We start from the raw sequence: 15,458 nt of genomic DNA, 5'->3' as shown, positions 1-15,458 counted from the left end.
GTTCCTTCTTGAGACCATGTTGTTGCTTTTACTGCTCTAACTTGATTTTTTTTTTTTAGAAGATTTTATTTTTTAAGTAATCTCTACACTCAATGTAGGACTTGAACTCATAACCTTGAGATCAAGAGTTGTACCCTCCACCAGCTGAGCCAGCTAGGCACACCTTATGCCCTAACCTTAAGTGATATCCATTCTCCCACTCTGGTATGCTTATCCAAATGTGATTTTTTTTTAGACCAAATCTTACCTTCTCCAAAAATCTGTTACCCCTCTTTCAGACAATAATGGTATCTCTTCTTCATTGCCTTTATTGTTAGTAACATGCTTTCAATTCAGTATCTAACAGCTTATCTGGTTTTGTATTGGTCTCTAATCTTTCAAGGTTGTGAGACTTGGATAAACAATATTGTAAGCTCTTTGAGGGTAAACCTCAATTTATATTTGTTTAATCATAATTACTTGTTGAACAACTACTTCGTACCTATATTTGTAGGAGAAACAAATATAAATAAGAAAAGATTCCTGCTTTGAAGGAACTCATATATATTTGGCATTCTAAAATGGAATCGGAATCTCCTTCTGGAAAGCACTTAGCATTGTGTCAGACACATAGTGAGTCTTCTAAAAATGGATACCCTTATTAGTTATTATTTCGCTGACACTGGATGGAATAGTGGAAAGTAGAGATAACAACTGAGAAAGGAAGCTACCACTGTTTGGTTTAGAGGTAACAAAAAACCCAAATCAAATGAGTTAAGCAGTAAAGAGAATTTATTGGCTTTTCTAACTGAAGAAGACCAGAGGTACAATAATGATTGGTTATGATTCAGTCAGGGCTTTGGTTTCATTTCTTTATGACTCTTTTTGGTATTATTTCTTCATGTGTAGGCTATATCCTCGGGCTGTATAACTCCAGGATTCACATTTACACATAACATCCAGAGGAAGGGAGAATTCATCTCTTTTGGTGGTTTTCTTAAAAGTAAGAAAACCTTCTTTCCTCAAGACTCCAGCAAACCTCCCTTATCTCAGTGTACCGAGTGAGTCACAAGCCTTTTCTTAACCAATTCCTTGACCAAGGATTGTCATGGACTGCTTGGCTTAAGTTAGGTTCCTGGTGCAGACACTGGTAAGAGGATGAAATTACTGTCAGTATAACGCTTATACTGCAGTTAATAGCCAATTCCCAAATCTCAATGGCTTAATCCAGCGAAAAAAAATTTCTTCCTCTCTTGCTCGCTACATGCCAGTTTAAGTCGGCAGGGGGAGCTCTACCATATTGGTCATTGGGACCATGGCTGATGGAGGCTTCATCTTGACAAAGCAATCACTGCAGCAGGGGGAAAGGCGCCTCTTGAGTCTGACATGTCTTCTGCTTGGAAATGATATAGATCACTTTTATTCACATTTTATTGGCCAAAGCAAGTCACATGGCTACAACTAACTTAAGCTAGGAAATGCAATCCTACCATGTATCTACAAGAACTAGAATATTTATGAATAGCCCCAATTATTACTACAATTACTCTTGGTTCAATCAGAACCAATTGTATGGATGACTATAGAGTTAGCTTCTATAGAGAAGCACAGGCACTTCTTTGGAAGGCGGGTCCTTTAGCAAAAATCAGATACTACTAGGAAGGGAGCAATGGATGTTTAAGAGGCAACCGATAATATTTATTAGAGAAGTTAGATGAAGGCAAACTGATCTCAGACCTCAAATATATACAGAAAGAAGATCATGAATGGTTTGGCGATGGTCAAGGAGAGAAGCAACAATGGTAGTAATGTAGCTATCTAGAGATCTGCACAGCAGGAGGGGCCCAGATGAAAATAAACAGCATACCCAGTAGCCCACAATTTAGTATCTTTGCTGCTGCACTCCCCAGCCCAGACGTAGGAGCATAAAAGTAAAAGCAGATCAGGAAGATATCCAGGGACAATGAATGATTTAATGGACTGTGTGGAAGATCTTTACTTGTTAAAGAAGTTGGAGCATTAAAGAAGTCAAGGGGTTCTCAAATGGGCAGTGGGGCTAAAGTCATAATACAAAATCCAGAACCAATCACACTCTTCAACTAGCTTAAGTCTTTGAGAAGTAACCTGTAACAGTAACAAAGACTTTTGGCAGATGGTACAGATGAAATGGAATCCAAAAGATGGAAAATGGAGGACAGCCAATCTGAAAGAGATACTGAAATAAAGATGAGGCCTTCTGTCCTATTGGGTCTAGAGGTATTTGAGAAATAAGGTCTCCAGGGAAGAGGAGTGTAAGTTAATATTAGAGCCATGTTTCTACCCAAAGGAGGCAATACAAATAAAAGAAAGAACTCTTCTAGATCAGCAGTCAGGAAACTTGGGTTTGAGGCCCAACAGTGACTATAAATATAACATTGACAAATCATTATAAATTCTTTCAACTTGTTTCCTCAGCTGAAGAAAGAAGGTTAATAATCCCTCCTCCACCTTCCTCAGAGCTTCATGTGAAGATCAAATAAGATGGGAAAGTGCTATGGCAGACTAATAAGCCCTGGAAAGTCAGGGACTGTTTGGTGATAAGGATCCGTGGGAAGAGTTGAGGAGGTTAAGGATGTAGGTGAAATGCCATCTCCAAGTGGATAGGGCCCAAAGGGAAGAACAGAGTGAAGATGAAGTGGAGGTATCAGTGAGCTGATAGGCATCATCTAAGCTAAGACTTTTAATTGTAAGGGACAGAAACCCAACTCAAACTGGCCTAAGATTAAAATGTTTGAACTCACATACTAGAAATAATTGCAATGGTAAAATAGCTTCCAGTGCGGCAGGACTTGGTGCTCAGTGTTGTGTTTGGGAATCTCTTTTCCATCTCAATGGCCTGCCTTCCTCTACTATGCTCACTGGCTTCATTTTCAGACAACACGTCCTCAATTAGTAACAAAGATTGTCCCCAGCAGCCACTGGTTATGCTCTACCAGTTAAGTAACTCTAATAGAAAAGGAGAGTGACTTTTTCTCATCTTAACAAAAATCCTGAGGTAACGCATTGTCTGGCCCGATCATATGCTCTTCTCTGAATCCATCACTATGACTGGCATCAATCTCAGTTGAATCACATGGACGGAACATGGGGGAGTAATGACAACCACCCATGTCCACCATAGGAAATAGGCTAAAAGGCTTGTTCTAGAAGTGATGATTGTGGAGACACAGGACAGAGGAAGGAAGAAAATCAAGGGGGAGTTTGAGGCAGAGGGAGAGTAGCACTTATTGGAGAAAGGCAAATTTAATAAGGGACTCGCCAAGTGCACTCTGGAAATGGGGAGGCGGTATAGAGGCAGCTACAGAAACAGACACCGTCAGTCAAAAGGACATATTTAAGAATTCCCGCAGTGGCCCAATGCACTCTTTGAGAAAAAGTAGTTTAGGAGACAAAAGTAGCCACTGTTACAGACTCTCAGTTCATTCTTTGCTTGGTAGGTGTTTCTGTCCCGTTAGGGACAAGGGAGGGAAAAGACAGTGTCCGTCTTGGAGGACATAGACTAATGCAGGAGGCAAAGACATAGATACCTATAACATTGCCATAACTGTCTAGCTCAGAAGAAATTATCACTAAGTTTACTGGAAGTTACAACCTGTCAAAGACATGTGACATGTGACTGACATACACAGCACGGTAGGTCCTTTCCACCCACCCACCAAAGATAAAGGCCCACTCTGTTTTGCCTTTTTACTACTCTCCGACATGCATATTACACCTGCACACAGGCATGTAACAGAAGGGAAGGATTCTCTTGGAACACTGTCAGAATCATTCTTTAGACCTCCTTGGTAGGTCACTACCCTGAAATGAAAGGCTGCCAGTCTCCCATCTTTGAAGCTCGTGGAATAGGGCTGATCAAAGCTGACCTTACAGTGATCAAATAGTTGGGAAAGGCAATTTAGTTCCAGATCCATCCTCTGGATCTTAACAATTGCCCTCACCACCACCCCTGACTGGCACGCTTCCAAGCATGTTCTACGGAAGGGCTTCACCTCATGCTTAACCGAATGAAGACATTGGCCCACTTCTGACCCTTGGACTTAAAGATTTTGACTATGTGACAGAGAATAGGAGCAGAGATCACAGTTCCAAGTGGGGGTTCTGGGAGGCCAGGATAAGACCCTGTTTTGACTTAGTCTCAGTTCCAGTAATGGATGTAAAGAGGAACTCAGAATTAATTCCTCCAGGAAGGAAAATCCAGGAATCTTGAATTCTTACCTCATAGGCAGGCCTCCTATTACTCTGTCTTCTGTAGCTGTTGCCAGGAAAGGGTTTCTGATATTCTGATATTAGAGTTCTGCTATTCTCTGCTGACTCTTACATCCCAAACAGACATCTGGGTTGTAAGCCCCTCTCTATTCCCCCAATGAATGTCAGTAATTACCACACACAGTTCTGGCAGATGTATTACTTTAAAAACAAATAGCATATAAATATAGAATTATCATAAGACCTAGCAATTTAACCCTAGGTATATACCCCCCAAACTGAAAATAGGTACTCAAATACTTGTACTCAAATACTTGTACACAAATGTTGATGGCAGCATTTTCCACAATAGCCAATAGGTGGAAACAATCTAAATGTCCATCAATAGCTGAATGGACAAACAAATTGCAGTATATACACATAATGGAATACTATTCAGCCACAGAGAGGAACGAGGTACTGATACATGCTACAGGGATAAACCTTGAAAACGTTATGCTAAAGTGAAAGAAGCCAAACACAAAAGATCACATACTGTATGCACAGTTCCATTTATACAAAACACCCACAGTAAGTAAGTCCATAGATAGAAGGTTGGTTGTTGCCAAGGGCAGGGAGGAGGGGGGACTGGGTCGCAACTGCACAATGGGTACTGGGTTTTCTTTGGGTGTGATGAAAACGTTTTGGAACTAGGTAGAATCAGTGGTTGCACAATATTGTGAATGGACTAAATTGCAATGAACTGTACATTTTAAAATGGTTAATTTTATGTTGTGTGAATTTTACCACCATAGAGAAATCCCATAAAAAAGGGAGGAGGGGATGCCAACTCAGGTGGCATGTATTATATCCCCTTATTCTCCCCTTCTTTCTTCCTGAAGGTGTAGGTGGATTAGCCATTATGTGGCCATGAAGCAATAAACATTTGCCAAGATAGGCAAAGCAGTAGGATAAAAAAAAAAGTTGGGTCTTTGATACCTTGAAGGAAACTATGGTAACATCAAACCCCTAGCTGAAGGAACAGCACAATCTTTGTTCTTACAAACTTCCTCTTTAAAAAATGACTGTAACACAGACTAAGTGAACAAATTCACACATAAGCCTCAGGTTAGATTTATCTGTTAATGTATTTTTGGTTAGATGGTTTCACCAGTTCCTGGGAAAATATCTTTGCGATGCACTTTGGCACTCACCATCTGTAAGCCTCCCAAAGGGGAAGATAATACAAAATAGCATCACAAACATTAGGTACACAAGTAACAACAGAAACTGAAAGTAACTGTCTCTTACATAGTTTACTCCTGGCCTGAATAAACATAATCGTGTAGTCATTTGATACGTATTGATGACTACTTACTATGTGCCAGGCACTGAGTCAGAGATATGAACCAGAACGCTATAATGAACAAAAAAAAGTCTCTGCCCTCATGGAGCTTACATTCTGGCAAGAAAGAGATACAATAAACACAATTTTGCATACACTATATATATGTATATATTATATATATTAACAGAACACATAAGGAGAAACACATTGGGCTTCCAACCCTCCTGATTTAGGACTGGCTTTTAGCTCCTCCATCTCTGGCACAGTTTTGCAGTGTCCTCAGGCCGTCCAATCTCCCAGGAGTCAGCAGCACATTCAACACCACAGCCTTGGTCTCAGTAGTCAAAAACGTCTCAGTTCCTCACCACCACTGCTAACATTATCTCCACATTTCATCCTACTTCAGGGAAAATCAAATTAAAAAGCCCCTACCTCACCCAACAAGTCCCACCCTTAAAGGGGGATAAATTAAATCAGAAGCAAAATCCATCATTGTTCCCAAGAGCAAAGAGCTTACAAACAAAACAATGCCTACCTTTCTGGTAGAGGGCCAGGGAAGAAAGCAGGGTGAACACAGCAAAACTTGCATATAAGGAAAAATGCAAATAATCACTGAGTACAATACATGTAACTCTCACACCCGAAGAAAATACCCTTGATCAGTGCTGTCCATTAGAAATACAATGCAAGCTACAAGTGTGAGTTTTTTTTGGTTTTGGTTTTGGTTTTTTTGCCATTTTAAATCTTCTAACATCCCATAAAAAGAAAAACAGGTGCAGAGCACCTGGGTGACTCACTCAGTTAAGCATCTGACTTCAGCTCAGGTCATGATCTCATGATTCCTAAGTTGGAGCCCTGCGTCAGGCTCTGTGCTGACACCTCAGAGCCTGAAGCCTGCTTCAGATTCTGTTTCCTTCTCTCTCTGCCTCGGCCCCCCACTCACACTCTGTCTCTCTCACAAATAAATACATGTTAAAAAATTTTTTTAAGTAAAACAGATGCAATCAGTTTAATAGTACATTTCCTCTAACCTATCTACAGTATTATATTTTTCAACACATAACCAATATAAACATTATTAATATGGTACTTTACGTTCTTTATTCCCATACCAAGTCTTCAAAATTTGGTATGTATTTTATATTTACAGCACATCTCAATCTGGACTACATATATTTCAAGTAGTCAGTACATGTGGCTAGGGACTACCTTATTGGACAGTGCAGACCTAGAAAACATACTCACGAAATTACCTTTCCATGTACATTAAAGCTAATGTTTCCCCAGAATTGAAGCTTCTAGACATCTCAATGGCTGTGCCCAAGAAGCTATACTCTAGCACCCTTCATTGTTAGTCCTGGAGACACAGCTCTAGGTACAATGAACCACAAGTGAACACAATTAACTGATTAAGAGACTATATATATGCAATTCAGGCAGGAACAAAGTGATCAGTCTTGGTGGGGAAAGGGCTATGTTCGCTTTATGCCAAGTCATCTATCCATCCATCCATTCAACACTTACTGGGCCTACAATGTGCCAGAATTCCATATGCTACTATCCTGCCTTCAGGGAGTTTATAGTCTTTTAGTTGAGAAGCTGAGAGACATAAATAGTTAAATAAAAAATAAACAAGTTCATTTAAAATAGCAGTTTTGCTATGAAGAAAATAAAATAGGAAAATACCTTAAGTGGAAGAGAGGACTACTTTAGCTAATAGGGCAGAGGCATCTCTGAGAAAGCGGCATTTACGCCGAAAATAAAGTAATGGGGACAAGTGTGGAGAAGAATGTTTCATGTAGAGAAAACAGGGCAAAACCTAAGGTAGAAAGAAGCTTGGCATATTTGCAAAATAGAGAGAATATCAATGTGGTTACAGAGTAGCTAACAAGGAGATGTGGTCATAAAAGTAGCCAGGGGCCAGACCACTTAAGGCCTAAAGAAAAGAGTAAGGAGTTTGGATGTTATTCTAAGAAAAAAATCAATAAAGGTTCTAAGGCGGGGGAAGGATCATCTGATTTACATTTTAAAAAGTCTGTGTGTGGGGAATGGTCAAATCCCTGCATGTTTGGGGGGATAGTTTAAGAGTGGAAGTGGAGAGGTGCACCTGGGTGGCTCAGTCAGTTGAGTATCCGACTTCGGCTCAGGTCATGATCTCACGGTTTGTGGGTTCGAACCCTGTGTCGGGCTCTGTGCTGACAGCTAGCTCAGAGCCTGGAGCCTGCTTCAGATTCTGTACCTCCCTCTCTCTCTGACCCTCCCCTCTCTCTCTGACCCTCCCTTCTCTCTCTGACCCTCCCCTGCTTGCGCTGTATCTCTCTGTCTCTCAAAACAAATTTAAAAAATAAAAATTAAATTAAAAATATTAAAAAAACATTACAGTGTGTCAGGGGGTATCGTGTGTATGTTGTTTCTAAAGGCCTAGAGGAGGTCTGGGATGCACACATTAAACTATCGATAATGGTTACCTCAGGGTAGTGAGATCGGGATGGGCTGGGAGGGGATTCTTTTTTAAAAACTACATGTATTTATTATTGGATAAATTTTTAAATAATTAATACATTTATATAACAACAAAACTATACAACCATCCTGAGCCTTAACATGATCCACGGCACTTTAGGACCAGGCACCAGCCTTCTTTTCAGACGGGTTTCTCAGACTTATTTACATTAGGTGGGCAATAATGTACTTTTGTCTGATGGGAAATGTGGGTTGATTGTTGAAACTGGGTTGTGTGCTTGGCCTATCCGCTTTGCAAATGGAAGAAGAAAGGCATCCTCTGGTACTCAGAAGGCAGTGAAGCTCTTTCTAAAGAGAAGAGACTTGTTTCTTTCCTTCAGGGCACACAATTAGTTCGTTACTTTAGCTCTTCAAAGGAAGAAATAAAATTTCACGATGACTCTTTTCTCAACCCATTTGGCTTTACATAGCTTCAGAGTACCTGAACTAATCTTGTTCAGTTTGCTTCTTTTATATTAAAAGCCAACAGAATAGACTCCTTTCTGAAAATCTGCCTCACTTCCCCAAGAGATTTTTGGGTATTTAAAGAAAAACAAAGTGATAGTAGCCCAGCTAGAGATCTGCTAGAGACAACACACGTGAAATAGCTTTGGTGGAAATAAAATGCTAAACAGATAGAAAGTGGGATAGGACTAATTTCTAAATTCTAAAGATTTTCACATTTTGTTTTTTTGATTTCGACTTCTTAATTACTTATTTTAAGCTCAGGAATAAAGAGAACAAGGAAGTACATATTTAAGTCTTTCTATTGTTGTCCTCCTGGGAACCTAGCCATTGAGCCAACTGGTACAAGACAGAATGAACTGCTCTTCACAATCTTTTTCCATTCAGTGTCCGATTCTCTCAAAACAATACCAAAAAGAGTTATAAAATATTCAATTATTTCCTCCTCAGTCATTCAGATGATTAGAAGTGAAGTACCTTGGCAAGGCAGGAAAAGAGAAACCTACTTAGCGATTGTTTAGGATGAAGTTGACTACATTTTAAATATTAAACCTGCCAACTACAGCAGTCCCTCATTTGAAATATCCTTTACCTGGTTTGAATTGCTGTTGCTCATCAGAAGACTTTTTGGTTTTTGTTGTTATTAGGCTTCATTTAAAAATATCTATTACCTACCACTGACCTCCATAAGATATCAGAGCAGAAAGGAATCACTGTGATCCTAGGATCATCCTCTCATTACTGACAGCTGAGAGATTGGTCCAGAAAGACTGCCTCAGATAACAACGTCACTGTGTAAGTGTCTGTTTAATTGGAGCTGGGACTAGAACCTAGTCTTCTGAGCTCCAGGCAAGTAAAATTGGGTGATTTTATTTTATTTTAATTTTTTTGTTTATTTATCTATTTTGACAGAGACAGTACAAGTAGAGGAGGGGCAGAGAGAAGGGAGACAGAGAATCCCAAGCAGGCTCCACACTCACAGTGCAGAGCCCACCGTGGGGCTCAAACTTACAAAATCGTGAGATCTTGACCCGAGCTGAAACCAAGAGTTGGTTGCATAACCAGCTGAGCCACCCAGGCACCCCTGGATAATTTTTTTTAATAATTTAAACTTGGGGCGCCTGGGTGGCTCAGTAGGTTAAGCGTCCAACTTTGGCTCAGGTCATGATCTCACAGTCCATGAGTTCCAGCCCCACATGGGGCTCTGCGCTGACAGCTCAGAGCCTGGAGCTGCTTCACATTCTGTGTCTCCCTCTCTCTCTACCCCTCCCCCACTCACTCTCTGTCTCTGTCTCTCAAAATAAAAAAGAAAAAGACATAAAAAAAACTTTTTAAATAATTTAAATTTACTACTCCTTAAGTATTAGCAATACTCCATAAGTACTATTTTGGGGAAAAGGGGCAAGTAAATGAGAAAAAGGCTTCAACCTCAAGGGCAGCCAGAATTAAAGCAGTTTTTTACCAGATAGAAGGTTATGGATCACCTAAAGGCCAAGATTGTTATTCATCGTTGTTGTTCATTTGACTTTTGGCAAAGTATAATGAATAATATTTTTTAGTGTAGTGGAAAGAGAAAAATTTCCTTTCAGAGCCGATTAACCTCTCATGCTGACTCTTAACAATGGGAATACGGCTCCTTGGTTAGGGAACCATCTTGGATAGGCCACTCCGGATATAAGAGCTTTCAAGGCACTACTTGAAATAGGAGTAAAATAAGTTATTTTCTCTGATACATTTATAACTTTCCAAGGCCTTTGGGAAAAAAGGCATGATGAAGAGAGGGAAACAGGAGGCTGAACTTTTAGCAAGATTTGAAGGCAGGACTTGGGATGAGACATGTGAGGATGGCAGAGACTCTTTAAGAACAAAGATATACATGATCCCCTCTGACATCAGACACCACAGTGCTGAGATAAGCGCCCTCTCATTGCCCATCCCCTGCCCACTACTGTAAAAACTTCAGTGAGTACCTGCTGCATGGACTCGTGATGATGGCTGTGGGAGCTGGTATAGATGGTGGGGAGGAGATGTGGGGAAGCCAGGAAAGCAGCGAGGCAGAGCAGGTGGATATAAACCACACTAGCCCCTTCCGCAACTCTCCCCACCAGAAAAAGAGAAGCAATATTGTAAGAAGTATCCCATTACATTAGGGTAAAAGTGCTCTTTATTTAAATCTTAATGGGCAGTGAAAGGTTGGGACACGCAGGCCGCTGATGCTTGAGTAATAATAACTCACTCAGAGACAAGGCGTTCCTAGTCAATCCTTATTACAGGCTGTGAGTTTAACAATTTTAGCCATCCTGAGATCAACAGAAACTGACTACATCTACCAACCAACTTTGCTGGTGAGTCTGCCCTTACTAGGGCTTCGGAGGCTGATAATTGGCAGGCTCCCATTTCTGGTCATGCTGTCACCACCTGGCTTCTCTCACCAGATTATTGTGCAATTCTACAGACATAAATCTGTCCAATGAAGTAATATCAAACTCTATTGAATCCATAGGTATATTATTGAAATATGGGGGTAATTCCTAAATTTTACACATTAAATCATATTTTCCTATTAATTTCGGGCATAAAATCAGAGATATTTCTCTAAGGAAATGATAAACCCAAGATTTTAAAAAAGTAACTCACACCCAAAAATCCTAGTCTAACATAAAAAGTTTGCTTTTGTCATCCTATTTCTTTAATTCTACTGCATATTTTCTACAAGAGCTTCTTTAAATGTCCACTTGATTCTTTTTACAAAATGGAAATCTTTTTTTTTTAATGTTTTATTTATTTTTGATACAGAGAGAGACAGAGCATGAGAGGGTGAGGGGCAGAGAGAGAAGGAGACATAGAACCAGAAACAGGCTCCAGGCTCTGAACTGTCAGCACAGAGCCTGACACGGGGCTCGAACCTACGAATGTGGGATCTGACCTGAGCCTAAGTCGGAGGCTTAACTGACTGAGCCACCCAGGCGCCCCTACAAAATGGAAATATCTTTTCTACTATAACCCATTAAGACCACTGTAACCGAATCTCTAATTATATATATCTTTAAATAGAAATATCTACCTCACAGGTTTGTTATAAAGGTTTAAATGAGTTAACAGATATAAAGACACATAGTAAAGTACTATATGTTAGATACTTTCTTCTTTACACATACACATGTAGAAAAACAGAATCCTTCTATACTTAACACATAATGGATATCTTTGCCTATCAATACATTGTTTTTAATGGCTACAGAACTTCATGGTAAAATGATTTAATGCCAGATCGATGCATATTTAATATATCTATGTATCTATATTCTATTTCAAACATTGCTGCACTATATACTTATTCATACTTGTGTCTTCACTTGTGACATTCTTTTGTAACACAAATTACACACACACACAAACACACACACAAAGAACTAGGCCTTGAGTTATGCTTAATGATACAGCATAGATACAGTGGAGATAAAAATAAAAGTCTGAAGACTGAGAAGGAACAGCCAATGAAGTAAGGAGATCCAAGACAGCATAATGGCTAAGATATCAAGTGAAAATGTTTCAAGGAGAAAGATGGATGGAGAGCATCAAATACTGAAGAGCAGCCACAAAGACTGAGGAATAAATGGCTGTTACGTTGCACAATTAGGACTGGAGAAAGCCATTACAGTGTAGTATTTGGGCATCACACAGACTGTAAAAAGGAGAGGAAAGAAATATGCAACGAGTCTATATGATTCTTTAAGAAGTTGATAGATCACAGGAAAGAAAAACTAGAACAGTAGCTCTCAAAAGTAGAACATGCAAGTCAGAGTCAAGAAAAAATAGCAAGAAACAATCATTCATTGAAATAAAGAACTGACAGTTCACCTATAACTTCGTTTTAAAATCTGATTAGGGGAGCCTGGCTAGCTCAGTCAGAAGAGTGTGTGACTCTTGATCTTGGGGTCTGTGAGTTCAAGTCCCAAGTTGGGTATAGAAATTACTTAAATAAAAATAAATAAGTAATAAATAAATAAATAACCTGATTAATATTTTACTTAAATGAACTTATTCCTAGAAGTATGAACATTTAAAAACAATGTTTAAAAGTTGAATACAGGGAGCCTGGGTGGCTCGGTCAATTAGGCATCCGACTTCGGCTCAGGTCATGATCTTGCAGTTTATGAGTTTGAGTCCTGGATCATTCTCTGTGCTAACAGCTCAGAGCCTGAAGCCTCCTTCAGATTCTGTGTCTCCCCCTCTCTCTGCCCTTCCCCTGCTCATGCTTTGTCTCTGTCTCTCAATAATAAAGAAAAATGTTTATAAAAATTTTTTTAAGTTGAATAGGCCCATACATACAAGATACATACATAAAAGTCATTCTTAAGGCAGCTTATTGCCAGAAAATATTTAGACCACATACAACTGCATCTGTTATTTGGAAGAGGACTATTGAGAGAAAAAAGTCTGAAACACTTGTTTTAATGGGAAGAGCGTTCTTTTTAATTATGCTTCAAGATGTTACAGAGCTAGAAATTAACAAATTTCAGTTGGTATAAAATAGATTTATTGTCAATATTCAATCATTAATACAACCCAAGTAAATGAAACATCACTTCATTACAGGCTCAGATACTCTAAAATCTAACTTCACACATGTACTATAATATGATAAATATTTAAAAATTATAATGCAAGGAAAAATATTATTAAAAAAATACAATTGCTATAGACCCTTGCATGAATGTTCTTTATTTTTAAAGTTCTGCCTTAGGGAATAATACCATGCTACACTGACAAAAGTAAACTACGTTCCTTGAGGTTACAATGTTTAACAACGTACTAGATGCACTCTAAAATACCATGTCCGACAAGAACCAAAAGAGAGACAAAGAAGGCCTTCAATGATGCTGAGAGAGGGAAAAAAGAGAGGAGTAATAAGTTTTGTATGTTGATTTCTGCTAGAATGGCCTCATTCAAAAATTTATACCACTGTGGAAGATGGGAAAAAGAGGGGAACTGGTCAGCTTTCCATAAAGGATGTCCAAATCAGCACAAATTCAGGCAATTCTAAAAGGCACTGTTCCCAATGCTCTCCACTCTTCAACCTTGTACAGGAACTCTTTGTCCTATACCATGTTTTTTTCTATTTTCTTCACAAGGGCTTACCAAGTATACATTCTGTTTTCTATTATCCAACATCCAAACCAAAAGGCATTAAGCAAAACAATAGACTACGTCAAGTCAGCTCGAAAGACACAAATTTTGGTTTATACATTAATCATGAGATTTAGGTATATCCATCCCTCTTCATCGGACTCTTACATATTGATTCCAATCCTCAATTGTGTGACGATAAGAAGTTTTAAGGTTTTTTTTTTTCTGTCACTCATCAATGATTTGCCTGTTGCCAAACTTCTTGGAAGCAATATCAGGAATTGCTGGGAATGCGTGGTCAGAACACGAAGGGGCTGATCAGTGAATTAGCGTAACCTATCATAGTGGGCTTCTACAGGTGGACAGGAAGACCACCTCACAGATCTCCTGCACTCATTTCAGAAGGGGAGAAAAATGGGGCTTAAAAAGGAAAGGAAAGAGATTAGATAAATTTGAAATACAGTAAGGTATTAATACTGTAGTAATAGCAGGGAAGAAAATGCTTATTGTCAACCTACCTTTGGGGAAGCTTCTGGCATAAAAATCAAACTTTCCCATTATTCTTGAGCTGCTTTACTTCAAGAAGGGCAGAACACCACTTAAACACTTTTCTTCAAAGGTAGGGAATTTCTTTTTGAAATTAGCATTTGAGAAAGGAAGAAAAGGTAAGGAGAGCTCACTCAAAGAGGTCCTCAAACATGCGTTGTCCCATTGCTATGTACGCTTCCTTCTCCTCTGGTGTCATCTGGGCCACTAGCTCTGGTCGCTGGCTCACTTCGCTGTAGGAGAACGGTCGGCCGGCCACCATAACAACGGGGTCATCTGCTACTTCCTCAAACTCCTCCTCCTCCTCCTCCTCATCCCGATGATGCGCTGCCACAGCTGCTGGTCGAGGTGGGGAGTCGTCGTCTGACTCACTGGTCTCGCTCTCCGAGTCACTGCCGTTGGCAGCAGTGACGGGGGCAGCCGCCCCCACCGAGCCCGCTGCAGCGGAGGGGGTCTTCTTCTCATGAATGAGCAGAGCCCGCATGACCTCCTCGTTATCATCTGGCCCTGCGCGGCCTTCCTCGCGCTCCTGAAATGCGTCGATATCTATGCCACCTGGAAGGAAAAACCCAGGAGATCAGTATCTTTAAATATAAAAGCATTCTTTTATAACTAACAAAATATATAATATTTTAATATTTAAATATGGTATATTATAAAGTAACACAGACTTCACTGGTTCCAGCTTGTGAGTAACTGTCCTTAAAGAGATTCAAAAGGTTTCTCTCAAACTGGAATTTAAGTAGCATGGTTTAAGTGCATGTGTTCTAAGAGTAACATAGTCTGGATTCGAATCCTGGTTCTTTCACATGCAAGCTACACCACTTTGGGCAAGTTTTTAGTCTCTGAACTTCAGTAAAATGGAGTGATAAAAATGTCTAGATAAGAACAAATGTAATTACGTCTGTGAAGGACCAAGTATAGTAGCTGGCAAAATAGGAAATCACAAACATGGCTTCTCATCTTGCTTAGAAAGCAAAAGCCCAAGCTTTACAATGGTCTATAAAGTCCTACATTATCTGGAACCGTCCCTGCTCATTTACTTACCTTTTCTCTTTCCCTTTGCTCATTCTCCTCCAGCCGCAGCGGCCCCCGTGACACTCCCTGCATATATCACACTCACTCCTACCTCAGGGCCTTTGTACTGCCCATTTCCCCGACCTGGGAGATTTTTCCTCTGTGTATCTAATAGCTGAATCTTTCACATCTTTTACGGTTTCATTCAAATATTGCCTTCTTTTTTTTTTTTTTTCAGTTTTTT

General features: G+C 39.7%; 1 protein-coding gene across 6 annotated transcripts in view; it reads right to left on the bottom strand.

Annotated features, from left to right (window-relative positions):
• Positions 1-13,038: 13,038 nt before the first annotated feature.
• The window catches only part of GTF2E1 (general transcription factor IIE subunit 1), a 37,219-nt gene continuing 34,799 nt past the window's right edge, over positions 13,039-15,458 (bottom strand). For 5 of the 6 annotated variants that reach the window (XM_029939401.1, XM_029939403.1, XM_029939404.1 and 2 more), the window contains one exon: positions 13,039-14,752. In XM_029939401.1, coding sequence (XP_029795261.1) covers positions 14,328-14,752 — 425 coding nt within the window. In that variant the 3' untranslated portion in view covers positions 13,039-14,327. The remainder of the gene's footprint in view (positions 14,753-15,458) is intronic. The other variant, XR_003908671.1, reaches the window with a different exon arrangement.

Source organism: Suricata suricatta, chromosome 5 (genome assembly GCF_006229205.1).
Source record: "Suricata suricatta isolate VVHF042 chromosome 5, meerkat_22Aug2017_6uvM2_HiC, whole genome shotgun sequence".
Taxonomy (NCBI): Eukaryota; Metazoa; Chordata; class Mammalia; order Carnivora; family Herpestidae; genus Suricata; species Suricata suricatta.
This window is presented reverse-complemented; position numbering and strand designations above follow the sequence as displayed.